This window comes from Eulemur rufifrons, chromosome 12 (assembly GCF_041146395.1).
Source record: "Eulemur rufifrons isolate Redbay chromosome 12, OSU_ERuf_1, whole genome shotgun sequence".
Lineage (NCBI taxonomy): Eukaryota > Metazoa > Chordata > Mammalia > Primates > Lemuridae > Eulemur > Eulemur rufifrons.
Window position 1 is genome coordinate 9,053,127 of NC_090994.1, and position 15,981 is coordinate 9,069,107.

Consider the following 15,981-nt stretch of genomic DNA (forward strand, 5'->3'; position numbering starts at 1 on the left):
AGAGAGGGACAGAGATTTACGTGGGATCTTACACAGCTGAGAGAGGCAGAGACAGAATTAGGACCCAGGTTCTCTGGCCCCCACCGAAGTGGCAGAGCTGCACCGCTTGGCCCAGGGGCCCAGGGTGGGCTCAGGGGCAGACCCTGCAGCTGCAAATGGGATTAGGGGCAGTTTCCTGGAAGGTAAGAGGGGATGTTCAGACACCTAGCTAGGTCCTCATTGGCTTGCAGGGATTGCAGGATGGTGAGTGTCTTATTTCGGCTGCCACAGGAAGAGGCCTGTTTGCGACTGACGAAATATCCAGGGGGAATGCTTTGGTGACAGCAGGGCCACAGTGTACCTTCTGCGCTGCATGAGGTGTGTGTGTGTGTGTTTGGGAAGTGGGCCAAGGGCAGCTCGGCCTGTCCTCTTACTGTTGGTTCTGCAACATTGGAAGGTGGCCTCGGAATCCCGGGGAGCTTGTGAAACCCAGATGCCTGGGCGCCGGCCACAGTGCCCAGACTCCGTGGGCCGGGTGTGGGGCCTGTGCAGGTGCAGCAGAGGTTACGCATGGCGGCTCCAGATCAGTTGCTTCCCTCTGAGAGCGCTGCGCGCCACTGCTGGAATGGGAGAGGGGACAGAGGAATGCGTATTTTTATCTTAATAGCAGTGCATTTTAATATGTGCTAGAGAAATTCAGAACGAACGTAGATGTTATCATTTAGGATAAATCTAGGTAGGTATTGAAAAGTTTAAAGGCATTAAACAAATTCATTATTTAAGATTTAAGGGATTTAAAGAAAAAAATAAATTAAACATTAGCATAGGTGGTACTGTTAACATGGCCAAAGTGATAGAGGTGGTACTCGGGCAGCTGAACTTTGGTAAACTCCGCTCAGTATACATGTCAAATAAATATTTAAAGAATATGAGTTTGAAGAGTGCCCCCACTCTCTGGGGACAGCCCGGTGGTGCGGTTGGGTCTTTGGCTCAGGGCAGTGCCCCAGGAGAGAAGGGAGAGGCTGGCTGGGCTGGGGTAGGACTGGGGTGTGTGACATGGGGTGGGCTGAGCCGCAGCCTCTGGTCCTGCGTGAGGCTCTGTGGCCTGTCTGCAGCTAGCTGCCCCTGTGCCCTTGCTGAGGGAGGTGGGGGGGCTAACTAAGCCGAAGAGTGCCCCCAGGGCTGGGAGGATGAATTTGCTGAGGGTTTGGAGACTGGCAAGTGTTGGTAAATCCCGCCACCCTCTCCCTTGGGCAACTGATCACCATTTACTCCTGGGAGACACAGGTGGGGTTGGAGCCAGAACATGCGTGGAGGACAGGCTCTCCAGTGCCAGCCTAGCTCCTGAGTCCCTCTCAGGTCTTGTGTGGCCTCAGCTCTCTGTGTGGGGTGGAGAGGGAGGCAGAGGGGTGGGCTTGCTGAACCCACGTCCCTGTCCTTTGCACATTTTAGTTCGGGGGCTATGGCCCCAGCGCAGCGGGAGGATTGTGTTTGGAGTCCCCCACCTCGTTCCTCCTGCGTGGGGACTCGCCTTCCCAATGGGAGGGACGGGAGGCTGAGGGTGAATGGAAAGGCAGTGGCTGCTTGGGGAGGTGCTGGCCCTGTGCCGAACCCTGACCCGACTGTCTCACTGGTGACAGAAACCAGAGCGGGCGGCCTGCTTGGAGAGGCGGCTGGCAGAGGGTCAGAGCCTGGGCCTGCCTGGGGGCCTTTCTCCATGGCAGAGTGGGCCCCCAGCATCCAGCCCACTTGTCCCCTCTTCCCACGGTGGGAGGATCAGAGGGGACCTCTTCCTGGTAACCAGGCAGTAGCTGCTTTTCTTGATTTTTTTTTTTCTAGGAAATTTACCAAGTTTTGGCCCAGAGGTTTACATGTCCCACCCCCTAGCAAAGCTTTCACTATTCAAGCTCCAAATGGAAGGCGCCGAGGCTATAATTGCACCGGCATTAGCCCAGGAACATGCTGAGAGGAGCGGGTACAGGGCACCTGGGGATCCTGGAAGCAGCCACAGGCCTAAATTAGCTGCTGTTGTGCTTGCAGTCACCGCCCCGCTCCTCTCTGGGGTCCCTCCTTGTCCTCTCTCCTCCACCTTGCCCCCAGGCCTCTCTGCTCCTCCCGAGGCCAGCAGCCAGCCAGCCTCTGACAGGTGCATCCCACCCTGGTCCCACAGGCATCCTGGGGGCCTTCTGGCCCAGGCAGAATGGTCTGATAGCAGCTCAGGGAATTGCTTGGAAGGCCAAAAGCCCCAGCGTGGCTGCAGGCCCTTGCTTAGTGCTCCGGTGTCCTCTCCAGGGGGCCGCTTTCTTGGTTTCTGCCTCCAGGCAACTGAATAGCTTGCAGTTCCTCCCAGCCTGGTCCCTGCTCCCCTCTGCCTGCCACTCGCTTTCTGCTCTCTTCGCCTCCTCTGACTTATCCCGTAGGTTTCAGCAGAGACGTCGCTGCTTCCGAGACCCCCAGGTCTGGGCAGCGTGCTTTCCTCTCTGCCCCCCGACTTCCTGACCCAGAACTCACATTGGCTCGGGCTGCAGCCTCAGTGTCTGGGCAAGTGCCTGGCACATAGTAGGCCCTCAGTAAAAATACGTTCATTGATTGACAAGGAAAACAAACCTGGATTCTCTTTCTGCCTAATTTCCCCCAACTCTTTTTTTAAAAAAGGCTTATTTTTTTTTAGAGCAGTTTTAGGTTCACAGCAAAATTGAGAGGAAGGTATAGAAAGTTCCCGTCTCCCCCCTGCCCCTGCCCGCACAGGCACAGCCTTCCCCACTATCAAACCTCCCCCCCCACCCCCAGAGCGGCGCATTTGGTACAAGGGATGAACCCGCCTCGACACATAGTTGTCACCCCAAAGTCCGTAGTTTCCGTGAGGGTTCACCCTTGGTGGTGCAGGTTCGTGGGGTTTGGACAAATGCGTGGTGACATGTATCCTCCACTACAGTGTCACACAGCGCAGTTCCACTGCCCTCAAAATCCTCTGCGCTCTGCCTGCGCATCCCTCCCTCCCCGCCAGCTCCCGACAACCACTGATCTTTCCGTCTCCGTGGTTCTCCCTCGCCCAGATGGCGTAGTTGGATCACGCGGGATGACGTGTGGCTTCTCTCCTGCCAGGCCCCTCCGTGTCTTTTCGTAGCTTGATCGCTCCATTCCGTTCATCGCCAAATAGTATTTGATTCTCTGGATGCGCCCACACCCTGCTTTTATGACAAGAAGAGGGGTACTTTTCTGTTTCTGCTGTCGGTGGCCAGACAAGGTGTTGGGGTGAGCAGCTTAGCCTTTATCCATCACCCCTCAACTTTAAGCTCTGAGCCCCTCTGGGCTGGGCTCCACGTGTGCTTGTGTCGGCCACTGTCGCCTGCTCTGTGCCAGTTGCGCCTCCTTAATGATATTAGCCAACATTTTTTGAGCATTTATTATAAAGTAGACACTGGTCCAAGTACATTTCATTCTCCCCCTCATCAAAGGCCTACTCAGCACCCGAGTATCAAACACTGGGGATCACAGGCCCAGCAGTGAGCACAGCCGACACAGCCCTGCCTTCCTGGAGTTTGTATTTGATCCAAACAAACATACGAGTAAATAAGCACATACTATGGGAGATAGTTCTGAGTGCTGTGGGAAAAACAGATCAGAGCAGGGGCAAATGGAGTGTGTGTGAGGTTGTTATTGTTTGCAGGGTGGTCAGGTAGGACTCACGTGTAAGGTAACATTGGAGCAGGGACCCGAACAGAATGAGGAAAGTTGCAATATGGTCATAGGGATGGGGGAGAGGCCACGGGAACAGTAAGTGCAAAGGCCCTGAGGCCAGGCCACGATTGGCATGTTCCAGGAAGATCAAGAGGCAGGTGTGGCTGGAATGGAGTAGTGAGCTTGGGAAAAGGGGTCGGAGATGAGGTCGTATAGAGCAGCACAGGCTCCTAGAATTATAATACACATTTCTGAAATATGTAATTCTAAATTTTCTAGCAGTCACATTGAAAAAAGTAAAAAGAAACAGGTGAAATTAATTTTAATACTACATTTTTTAAATACCATATATCCAAAATATTATCCCTGCAACATGTAATCAATGTAAAAAATTATTAATGAGATACTTTACATTATTTTTTTCTTATGTAGTTGTCAAAATATGGTATGTATTTTAAAATCTTGTGTGTACATTTGAAATGTATGAGCCACATTTCAGGCTCAGTGGTCAAGTGTGGCTGGCGGCCGCCATATTGGATGGCACAAGCATGGAGCCTGAATGAGACGAGGAAGCCAATGGGTGCTCCGGGGCCTGAGAGCGAGAGCTGCTGCCTTAGGTTCTAGGAGGTTCTCTGTGGCTGCTGTGTTGAGAGAAGATTGTCCTGGGAGAGGCGTGGGGGCACAGGCAGAACAGGCGGACCCTGAAGGAGGCTCTTCCAGGCACACAGTGTTGGCAGCTTGGCCTATGGTGGCCACATGGAGGTGGTGAGGAGTGGCTGGATTCTGGATATATTCTGAAGGTAGAACTGCCAGGTTTTCCTGGTGTGGTGTGTGAATGAGAGAGGAGTCAAGGGAGCTCAAACAGTCTGGGCTTGAGCTTCTGGAAGGGTGTGCCTGTTTTCCACAGGATGAGGGTGACTGTTACGGGTGGAAGGAAGCCTTTGGGGGAAAATCTGGGGTTACGTTTTGGACGTGTTATGTGTGAGATGCAGGCTTTGGGCTTGTAGCTGGCGTTGTTGAGCAGGCAGCTGGCCTGATGGGGGAGGTGTGGCTGGGGGTTATAAATCTGATAAGTGTTTCAGGCCACGAGGTGAGCTGAGGGCCCCAGTGAGCAGGTGCACATGGGGAAGAGGAGGCTGAGCCCTGAGTAGCGAAGACGGAACCAGCAAAGTGGGCTGAGTGGGAGAGTGTGGGGAGGCCTCAGGGAGCCCCTTGGAGAGTGGAAGGGGGTTCGGGCGGGAGGAAGGGATTGGCTGTGCCCGGAGCTGCTGATGGGCTGAGAAGATGAGGCCCGAGGATTCTGAGCCCTGGTGGGAGAGGTGAGGGTGGACCCCAGGCTGAAGTGGGTCCAAGAGGGAAGGGCAGGAGAAGAGGATACAGCTGGTAGAGATAGCTCATTTGAGGGGTTTTGCTTTCAAAGGGAGCAGAGAGGTGGGTTGGAAATTTAAGGGGTGTGCATGGTCCCCAGAAGGGCTTTTTGTAAATTAATGATGGGTGATGCGGTAGCTAATGGTAATGATCTAGAAGACAGGGCACAGTCATGATGTAGGGGAGGCGGAAAAAATGAACTGTCTCAGTCATGCCCACAATGACCCTATGCGGTAGGTATTACTTTACAGATAAGGAAACTGAGGAAAAGAACAGTTCAGTCACTTGCCCAAGGTCACAAGGCTAATAAGTAGCAAGACCAGGAGGTGAATGTTGATGGCTCAATTCCAGAATGCCCAGCCTGAGCCACTGTGCTGTTCTGCCCCTTGGTTTCCTAGCCGGAGCTGCAAGCTCTTCTAGAGTGGGGCCCAGGCTGGTCTCGAACTCCTGGTCTCAAGTGATCCTCCCACTTCAGCTTCCCAAAGTGCTGGGATTTCAGGCTGTGCCCAGACTGTGACAAATTTTATTAAGACCTTGGATTAACAATCGTCATGGTAATAGCTCACTGTATGTGTGGCTCACCCCATACTAGGCACTGTCCTAAGTGCTTTATGAACCTGTGTATTAACTCATTCAATCCTCACCACAACCTAATTTAGGAGGTAGGTCCTCTTAAGTGATCCCATTTCACAGGTGGGGAAACTGAGGCAAAGAGCAGGCACAAAAAAGCATATTGAGTGCTGGGAGATGTCACCCAGCAAGTGGGCTTTTGTGTCCTCCCACAGGGAGGCAGTGGCCTCTGACCTGATCTCTCCTTCCTCCTGCAGGGACAGGGGCAGACCCGGTCGTCAGCACCAGGAGCAACCACTGCCTGGACGCCGCCAAGGCCTGCAACCTGAACGACAACTGCAAGAAGCTGCGCTCCTCCTACATCTCCATCTGCAACCGCGAGATCTCACCCACCGAGCGCTGCAACCGCCGCAAGTGCCACAAGGCCCTGCGCCAGTTCTTCGACCGGGTGCCCAGCGAGTACACCTACCGCATGCTCTTCTGCTCCTGCCAAGACCAGGCGTGCGCCGAGCGCCGCCGGCAAACCATCCTGCCCAGATGCTCCTACGAGGACAAGGAGAAGCCCAACTGCCTGGACCTCCGCAGTGTGTGCCGGACTGACCACCTGTGCCGGTAAGAGTGCTGCTGCTGCAGCCCTGGGGGCTGTTGGCAAGAGGGAGCTCGCACGGCCAGGCTGGTGTCCCCCTTCACTGCTTTCCCTGGGGTCCATTGGCTTAGGACCCCGAACCCAGCAGAAAGGGTGTCAAAAAGGTTGAAACTGACTTGGACATGTGCAAAATGAATCGTCACCCATTCATTTCATCCATTCATTTCATCGATTCATCCATCCATTCATGCATCCATCCATCCATCCATTCATCCATCCATCCATTCATCCATCCATCCATCCACCTATTCATTCATTCATTTGCTCATTCATTCATTCATTCATTCAGCACAGGTTTATCATTTGCTGACTCTGTGCCCAGCCTCCTGCTGTAGGGAAACCAAAATGAACACCCAGAGGAGCTTATACTTTAAAGTCATGGACTCCTAGAGCCTTGGGATCCTAGCAGAGGCCATGTGGCCATCAGGGAAGGTGCTCTTGTCAATCACAGAGCCAGCGCATTCTGAACCGAGATCTGAACTGGTGCGGTGTTGAGTGAGGACTGGGCTCTGGAGTCTGACGGTCCTGGGTTTGAATCCTGACTTTGCTTACTAGCTGTGTAACCTCGAGCAGGTTTTAAAAAATTTCCCAAGCCTCTCTCCCTTCACCTGTAAAACAGGAATAAAAGTACCCACGGCACAAGGTTATTGTGTTAGATTACATGACGCATGTCTGAAGTTTAGCACAGAGCCCGGAATATAGTGAATGCTTAATAAGTGTAGCCTCATTATTAGGAAGGAGGTTTTTATATTTTTGGGTTATAGTGAGTTGAAATTTGGCTCTTAGTAATTGTAATGTTTTTGTTTGTTTGTTAAGTATTTGTTGAGCTCTTTTTGTGTGCAGCGCTTGGTCCTGAGGTCTGGGCTCAGAGATGAGCACAGTGCTCTCCAAGGAGCCCCCAGGCCATCAGGGACACAGACCAGGGGAGAGTGACCCGGCTCAGTGGGACGAGGCTGTGGGCTCTTGCAGGAGGGAGTACAGGGGAGGGTATCTCCTGCAGACTGGGGTTCAGGGGAAGGGGCTTAAGCTGAGCCTTGGGAAACCAGAAAGAGAAAGCCAGGGAATGAGTCAGATGGAAAAGCATGGCACAGGCTGGAGGGGGCAGAGAGCCGGGGTGATGGGAACTGCAGGTGGGGGGGGGGGCTACAACTGGGCAGGGGGAGCCAGAGGGAAGGCTGCTGGGAGATGGGGATTGCAACAGGTTCAGGTGTGTATAGGTTGCCTACTCTGTTCTGGACACTGTTCTAGAGGCTTCATTTAATCCTTGTAACAATGCTATGAGGGGGTACTATTATCTTTATCTGCCAATGAGGAAACATCTGGCAAGGTACAGAGGAAGGAACTGCTGAAGGTTGCACAGCCATACGTTTCAGAGCTGGGATTCGGGCTATACGGCTTTCCTTCCAGTGTGGCTTACTGCCCTGGACTAAGATACTGGCTGTGGGGATGGAGAAAAGTGGGTAGTTTCAGAGAAGATTGGGAAGTAGACAGCACAGGAGTGGGTGACTGGCTGAATGTCTCCTGGAGGCGAGAACCCTTTCTGTTTGTTTACTGCACACTCTGTCCTGTACACAGAGCCAGGCACGTGGTGAACATCACCTGGTTGGGTAAATGGATGGTGACCGCCATGTATCCTAGCTGAGTGACTCTGGGACGATGGAGACATTCAGTGGGGGTGGTGTTGGACATGCAGCAACTGAGGTGCCTGGGGGACCATTGCCACCCCCATGGCAACATCAGGGAGGCGCTTGGACTTGTGGGAGTGGAGGTGAGTACTGAGGCTGGAGAGGAGGGATGGGCTTGGGAGTTATGGGGCACCTTGTTGGTGATTAAAGCCACAGCAGTGCATGAGGTGGTGTAGGAAGGTCTGGTGGAGCCCACGAGGGATGCTAGGGTGGAGACACCTGCAGAGTTGGGCATCCTCAGCATGTGGGTGATGAGTGAAGCCCCTGGAGGGACAGGAAGGGCAGAACTCTCCTGCAAATGCCAGTGCTTATGGGAGGGACAAAGGAAGTGGAGTGTGAGGCGGGGAGGTCAGGGAGGGTGGAGCACAGGTGGGGGGAGTGGGCCCAGGGGGAGGGGGAACGAGCCGTGGTGCCTCACTGAGTGCGTGTGCAAATGCATGTGTGTGCATGTGCGGATGGTGGGAGCCGGATTGCAGTGGGTCCGGCCACTTTGCGGCAGTCAAGACATTGGGTATAAACCACCTTCTTCAGAAGGGATGAAGCCAGGGCCTGGGCCTGCAGAGGGACCTGGGGTGAGAGGGCTTCTTTTTAATGTGGGAGAGCCAGGCCGCGTGTGCACTGAAGGGGAAGTGCTGCTTTGGTTTGGAAAATAAGCTCTGCTGCAGTTCAGAGAAGGGACTGATCCCAGAGCTAGCTGCGGGGCTCAGGGAAAGCTCTGTGAAGAAGGTGGGCTTTTTTCCTCTGCTTACTTAAAAAAATACACCTTATCGCCTTAAAACTCAGCACACAACCACACGAGCACGAAACTCAGCAGGAGAAAGAAGAGCCCTAGGAAGATGTTGGGAGCAAACACGGGGACTCGCATGTGGTAGAAGGAGCACGGAACACGCTAGTTCTTAGGCCGAGGCACAGTCTCTGCTTGTCCTGAGTGCTACAACAACCTTGGGCGGGCGGGGGTGGGGGGGCCTCCTGCATCACACTCGGCTGCATGGAGTGACAGAGTAGAGCGCAGATGAGGAACTGGGCCTCAAAGGGATTGGAAAGGACCAGCGTGAGTCCAAGCTCAGGTCCCCAAGCACGAGGGTGGGCACAGCACCCAGAAAGCTGGATGGCTACAGGGGCTGGAGGCAGGCCCTGAGAGTCAAGCCGCTCGGATGTCTGAGCAAGGCATCTTGTGCAGAGCAGACAGGGATACCAGCACTTGTTTTATTAGTGTTGTTTTAAGGAAGGAGAGATAAGGTAGTGCATGGCTCCTAAGGGGTCTGTGGCCCTGTGTGAGATGGGAAAGTTTGGAGCAGGGGGAATTTGGTGGCTTGGAGAACATCTGTGCCTATTTAAAGAGCCAGAAGTGTTTTATTTGTTTTTCTTTTTTTGCTTGTTGTTTGTTTTTCTGGAAGTGGGAGAAGCCAGGAACAGAGGAATTGGGTGATAAACTTCACCTTGTGGAACAGAAAGGGTGTTTAAACAAGACCGAGAAGGTCAAGACTGAGGAGTCCCAGCAGCCAAGAGGGGCTGAGCCTGGCAGATCAGCTCCGTGCCCTGGGAGAGAGATTTAAACGGTGGCAGCCCCGGGGCCCACGGATGGTGCAGTGTCTGGATTATTGACCTTGGTACCCGGCTGACTTCAGGAGGCCTGGGGCCATGAGGAGGAAGTTCTGTTTGCTCCAGAATGTGGCTAGATGGGTTCCTGACCTTGAACCAGGGTGTTCGTCCATCCCATCTCTCTCCAGTTCCCACCCCCCAAAACATACCCATCCACATGCAAATTTAAATATGGTCCCAAGGGGGAGGGAAGGGATGAGGACGAAACCTGCGTTTAGGCCAAGTCTGGCAGGAGCCTGGGGGGATATTACAGCATGGCAAGGTGTCCTTTAGGGAACTTTGCTCAGGACTCAGAGCTGAGACTTGCGGTGGGGTGTTGACACATGCACCGGGGAGCAACAGAGGTTGCCATGTGCAGAGATGACAGGTGGTGGATGGAGGCGATTGCCAAGGTGTCCCAGCATCAGCAGACCTGCCTTGTCTCCTCATTCTGCCCGGGGTCTCCTGAGTGGTCCTGCAAGGACATTTCACTCCTAGTGCCGCAAGTCATCTGCAGGGACCCCCCAGTCCTACCAGGTCTACGACTCTGATTCTCTCAAAGCAGTTTTCCAGTCTGCCTTCTCCCTCTGCTCCTGCCCTCCCCACTTGAGGTTATATTCCTGGAGAGCTGAGCTCTTGCTGTAGGAGGAAATGACTAGAGAAGCTTCACCAGGGTAGGTGGTGTGGGAGGGTGGATTTGAAGGGTGCTTCTCCCCAGCTCTTCCCAGGGGCTTGCCTGGAAGGAGACCCACGTGTTGCTTTCCCCAGCGTCCATGCACGTGCCCAGACTGCCCTGTGGGTGCTCAATCTCAGCACCAGGAGGTAACCAGTGGTTTGAAGGGGGCGTCTGGAGGGCAGGAAGCCTGGGCTTGGTTCTCCACTGTGCACGGGCAGGGGTGCTCTTCCTGTCTTTGCTGGGTTGGGCTTCCTCCAGGCTCCTGCCCGCCAGAGTGGCGCCCCAGGTGTAAATCTTTACTGTGAAAATGGGAGACCCCAATGGCATGGTGTTTGGAGCAGGGACTGAAGACCTGCAAGCCACCTCCCTTTCCTGGGTACTTTAATGAACAAAGCTGGCCTTGATGGGGCCTCATGGGGAAGCCTCTGGGCTTTGGGCTCTTGGGAAAGGAGGCTTTCGTCCCTGAGCACCTCCCAGGAATGTGCCCAATGCTGCGATGCTTTGATGCCCGGTGCTGGATTATCTAGGCCTGCCCAGCCCCCATGGTCCCTGCTCTTGCTCAAAGAGTTGGCCCTGTCACGCCCTGGCCTCTCACCAAGTGAATCTTGGCCCGGGATTCTTGGGGAGAGGGGGCAGCTCTGCCAGAGCCGACCTAACCGGGCACTACATTAAAGCAAGTGCATTGATTTGCAGCGAGGCACACCTAGTGGCAGGCCTCGTACATCACCCGTGTGATATTTAACAGACTCCGCTGTGCTGTCTTATTAAATGTCACTAACGATAAAGTGTTGGCGGTTTTCCTTGATGTGGGGTTTGAAGAAGCCTTGGTTAAACAAGGATATCTGCTTGCCGGCCCTCGGGGTTAGTGGAAGCACTTTGGAACCTTCCATCACCCTTTGGACCAGGAGCAGGTTGGGGGCCGTGAGCAAGGATGCACCTCTGGGAGTGGAAGCTTCTGGCTCTCCCCACAGTTCCAGCCAGCGGTGAAGTGTCGCAGGAGCCCAGGCTCTGTCTTTCGCCTTTGTCTGGCCCACATCCGTGAGCCTTCAGGGCTGCGGACTTCGGCTAACCACGGAGAGGCAGGGGAGGCATTGCCTTTAAGAGGCTCTGATGAGGAGCCTGCAGAACTTCTTGGAATGAACCCGTGGAATTTGGCTGGATCCTCTCCAGCCCCCCAGCAGGCCATGATCTACATTTTTAAAAACACCATCTTTTATTTTCTACCCTCTCAACTTACACTCATTGCAAAGATGGTTTCGCTGTGTATGTGTGTGTGTGTGCATGTGTGTGTGTGTGTGCATGTATGTGTATGTGTGTGCGTGTGCGTGTGCGTGTACGTGTGTAGCGGTGGTTGGGGGGCTGTGGGAGGATGAGTCTGTGGTTCTGGAAACTGCATCCCCACCAGGCCTCGTTTGGAAGAGGCCCTCTGAAGTCCCCTGCTCCTCTTAGTCTGCCAAGAGGACATAAATAACTCCTTGCTGGCCCCGTGCCATCTCCTGGGCTGTAATTTAACCTCTGGGTGCTGAGGATGTGCATAAATAGATTCCAGCCTGGAGCCCTGGCAACCTGGGCCCCTTTGTGCAATGGACACTGTCCTTGTCAGAGAGGATTGTTGGGAGGCAGAGGGAGTTGGCCACACCTCCCCCGACCCCTGCACCAAGGCTGTCTTCAGGGACTGGGGAGGGGCCCTTCAGCATGCTCTCCTTCTTGCCCAGCTTGGGGAGCATCCAATACCTTTAAGCAGTGTGGATGAACAGGTCTGCGTTTTGATTTTTGGCTCCTTGAGACTGTCCCTCAGCTTCTAATTGACTCTCTATAGGATCTGATGGCAGATGTTTTTAGCAGATTATCTCCAAACGGCAGCAAATGTTTATGCGCATAGGGTTAGGTGGGCTGTGGAGTTTCCAACCTTTCACTTCCTTTTAAAGGAGAAGTCCTTGAATTGCATATCTTGAAATTATACACAAAGTTTCATGTGTCTCTTCTAGAGGAGAAACTCATTGCCTTCATTAGATTCCCTAAGGGTTCTTGGATCCCCCAAAGCTTAGGAACCTCTGCCTTCTTTAGGTGACCAACTTGGATTGGCTTCCTGGAGAAGGATTTCACATCTGCCCCTTGGCTCAGTAGCAGAGAGGGCTGCGATTGATTAGTGATGCCTGCCACAGGCATGGGAGGGGTAGAATAGAACTGGTCAGTCCTTCCTGGGGCCAGTGGACTGCCTATGGCAGGAGGACTGGGGGTCTGGCTTCCATTCCTTTATCAACTTCACTACTATTTATTGGGCATCCACTTCTGGTCAGGCATTGTGTTAGGGCTGAAGAGTTAATGAGGAAGTAGATGGGGAGGCCCTCATGGCACTTAGAGTCTAGTGACAGACACTGTGTTGATGGCATCTGCAATGTGGGTAGAGCCACACTGCAATTAGATGATAACTTCTCACTCCAGTTCTCCTGAAATCCCAGTTTGACTCTTTTACCCACTGGGTCTTTCTGGGTCACTCTGGTGGCAGGGAGAGCAGCCTCTTCTTGGGGCAGATGAGCTGCAGAGAAATAAGACCTCACTCGGGAGCCTGCCGGGCTTTCAGCAGAACTCAGAGTTCAACAGCCACGCCCAGCCTAGAGCAGAGCTGTGTGGAGGAGGAGTGGGGGGCCTGGGGTGGGGTTGTGGGATCCCCAGCCCGGGCAGAGACTGGAGATCCAGTGTCCCGTGGAGGCCCCCGTGCTGGCTGCTGTTGCTGGGCTTAATAGGACTGTGCTTACCCCTAACTCTGGGCCGAGGGTCCCCAGCAACTCCTCCTGGAATTTCCTGTGGCATGTTGAGACAAGGCTGGCATGTTGAACATTACTTTACTAAAGGCTCTGGGGAAATAAACACGGAGAGAAACTCCAAGCTAGAGATCTAGTGTCCAAGATAACCGTTATGGTTTGTGGTGCTGCGGGCCTGGCGGCATGGCTGCAGGGAGAGCATCTCCACCTGTTCCCTCCAGGCTGGTCTCGGGGGAACCAGGCGCCTGCAAAGCACACGCCCTAGATGGGTGAGGTGCAGCCCCCATCTAGCTAAGGCTCCCACTTGTGGGCTGTGCGTAAGGACCCACTTCATCTCTGGGTGATTGGGGAGAAGTGACCTGTTTGGGGAGATGTCACTTATGCAGAGAATATCAGAATTCAAGCCGGTGTGGTTGGTTTATACCAGAGGCCTCACCTAGCACCGGGCATGTGTGTGCTCACACAGGGGCAGACACACTCGTGGCTACTCTGGTCTGGTAGTGCTCCTGCCGGCTCCCTGGTGGTTTCTGCGTCCACTCATGGCATGGGCTCCTCCTCGCTTGGTACCTTAGTCAGTTCGGATTGCTGTGATGGAACGCCATAGACTGGGTGGGTGGCTTCAACAGCTCATGGTTGCGGACGCTAGAAATCTGAGATTAGAGTGAGGTTCTTGGTGATGGCCTTCTTGGTTATGTCCTCACATGGTCTTCCTTGATGTGTGCGCAGAGAGAGAGAGAGAGAGAATCTGGTGTCTCTCCTCTTCTTATTAGGTCACTAATCCCATCATGAGGGCCCCACCCTCATGACCTTATCTAACCCTAATCATCTCCCAAAGACCCCACTTCCAAATACTGTCACACTGGGAATGAGGGTTTTGACATAGGAATTTTGGGGAGGCACAGACATTCTGTCTATAACATCTAGACTTACTCTTCATCAAGCTAGTTTGGTCCCATCCTGAAACCCTCCCTTGGCCACTCTAGATGCGCCCTAGAACCTGTCTGTATCCTTCCATGTGACGCTTACCACATGGTTTTCTTTTAATATTTTTCTTCCCAATTAGGCCTCTGTTTTTTTTTTTAATATTCTCATATTATATTACTACTGTGCTGACTTATTTATTTAATAAGGATTTGTTGTGTGCCCTGTGTGTGCCAGGAACCGTGCTAGACACCGGCTGTCCACTGGTCCCTGCCCCCAGGGAGCTGACAGTCTGACGGAGGAGACGGTGAGCAAGTCAGCAGACAAGCTTGTGATGAGTGAGACTTGTTGAGACGAGCAGGAGGCAGAAGGAGAGGATAACGGGGGCGGGGTGGGGGTCAGGAAAAGCTCATTTAAATGGAGACCTGAAGAATGTAGAGCCAGGCATCAGACAGAGGGGAGAAAGCATTTCGTGCAGAGGGAGCGGCGTGTGCAGAAGTTTGCGGGGGGGGGGGGGGGGGGGGCGGCGGGGGGAGGAAGGAACAAGCTGGGGGCTGGCGTGGCTGGAGCAGCGGGGGCTTGGAGAGAGAGGCCCAGGGTGAGGCTGGGAGACAAGCAGGGTCCAGATCGCATGGGGCCTCGCGGGCCACGGCAAGGAGTCCGGGCTGCTCCCAAGTGCAGCGGGAAAGGACCCTTGGAAGCCGAGTAGTGGCATTATTAAAATTGTGATATGAAAAGATTACTCTGGCTACGGAGTGGAGAATTGAGGGAGGAGGCAAGAATGACTGCGGAGAGGCTGGGGAGGAGGTTATTTTTGCATCACTAGATCAGAGATGATGGCAGCTCAGCCCAGGGTGGTGGCCGTGTGGAGAGAGATAAATGGATAAATTGGAGATATTTTGGAGATGGAGATGATATGCCTCAAACGAGAGAGTGAGGGGTGAGGATGGTGCAGGAACCCAGGGGTGACTCACGGGCTCCCGGCTTGAGCAGCTCGGTGGCACCGGGGCTATTTTCTGAGATGGGGAAGGCCCGGGGCCGGGGGATAAATCAGGAATTCCATTTTGGGCATGTTAATTTCAAGATGCCTTTGAGACATTCATATCTGGTGCTTGACTGGAGTTGTAAATTCTGGGGTCATTAGTATATTTATGGTGTTCGAAGCCGGGGGAGCAGTGAGGGTTCTCCTAGGAAGAGCCCAGTGTGAGAGGAGGTGCTGAGAACGTGCTGGCCCCCTGTCAGTGCTCCACAGCGGTGGGCGTCATCATTGTGGTGCCCCAGGACTCAAAAGAACATGCTGTGACAAGGAGGCAGCGGACAGCTGTGCCGGACGCTGTTGAGAGGTCGGGAAGGATGAGGACACACAGCTTCTCGTTGGACTGGGGAATGTGGAGGGCCTTGGTGACTTTTCCACGGTGGTTCTGATGAATTGTTGATTATAGAAATCTGATCGTCGCTAAAGAAATGTTGGCCGGTGGGTGGGTGAGAGCTCCCTGGGAAAGATGCTTATGGAAAGGGAAAATGTCTGTCCCTTCAGTGGAGACAGGGCAGAGGAGAACGCAATACTGGCTTGGCATTGGGAGGTGTGGGGTGGAGGTCGAGGTGGGCAGGAGAGTGAGGGTGGTCCCTCCCACTGTGGACAATCCCATGCGCTCCGCTGTGCCACCCTGCAGCTCCCGGCCTTGGGGTAGCCTCCAGTGTGGGCACCACGTCCCTGATGGCCTTCAATGCTCGTTCCATACACCGCACTGTGAGTCGGACCCCAAACATCCCCCCTCCCCTGTCCTCCCTGAGCTCAGAGTGGCTGTGGTGAGGTTGCCACTGACTCAGTTTCTGCTACAGCCAAGAGCCCTTCAAACGTGGGAAGAGACTTTTTCTCCAAGCCCCTGTGCCCTTGTGAGCAACCCAGCCCCTTCGAGGAGACAGCTCTCGGGCTTCCCAGAGGACCTTGCTTCTCCTGCGTTCAGCCTTCCTCCCCGAGGATGCTCTTAGGAGAGCACTGAGGAGTGTTTGGGAGGTGTCCCCAGGGTGCTTTGAGGATGTGGCTTTCGTGTGGCCAGCCTCACAATGCGCTTTGCCTTCCCGAGAGGGTGTCCTCAGAGGTGAGGC

The 15,981-nt window shown here is 54.0% G+C and overlaps 1 protein-coding gene across 2 annotated transcripts in view; it reads left to right on the top strand.

The window, feature by feature from the left end:
• The window catches only part of GFRA2 (GDNF family receptor alpha 2), a 75,457-nt gene that overhangs the window by 26,043 nt on the left and 33,433 nt on the right, over positions 1–15,981 (top strand). Inside the window, exons 1-2 of one of the 2 annotated variants that reach the window (XM_069485182.1) lie at positions 3,356–3,378; positions 5,839–6,210. In XM_069485182.1, coding sequence (XP_069341283.1) covers positions 3,356–3,378; positions 5,839–6,210 — 395 coding nt within the window. Of the gene's footprint in view, positions 1–3,355; positions 3,379–5,838; positions 6,211–15,981 lie in introns of those variants that run through there. The other variant, XM_069485181.1, reaches the window with a different exon arrangement.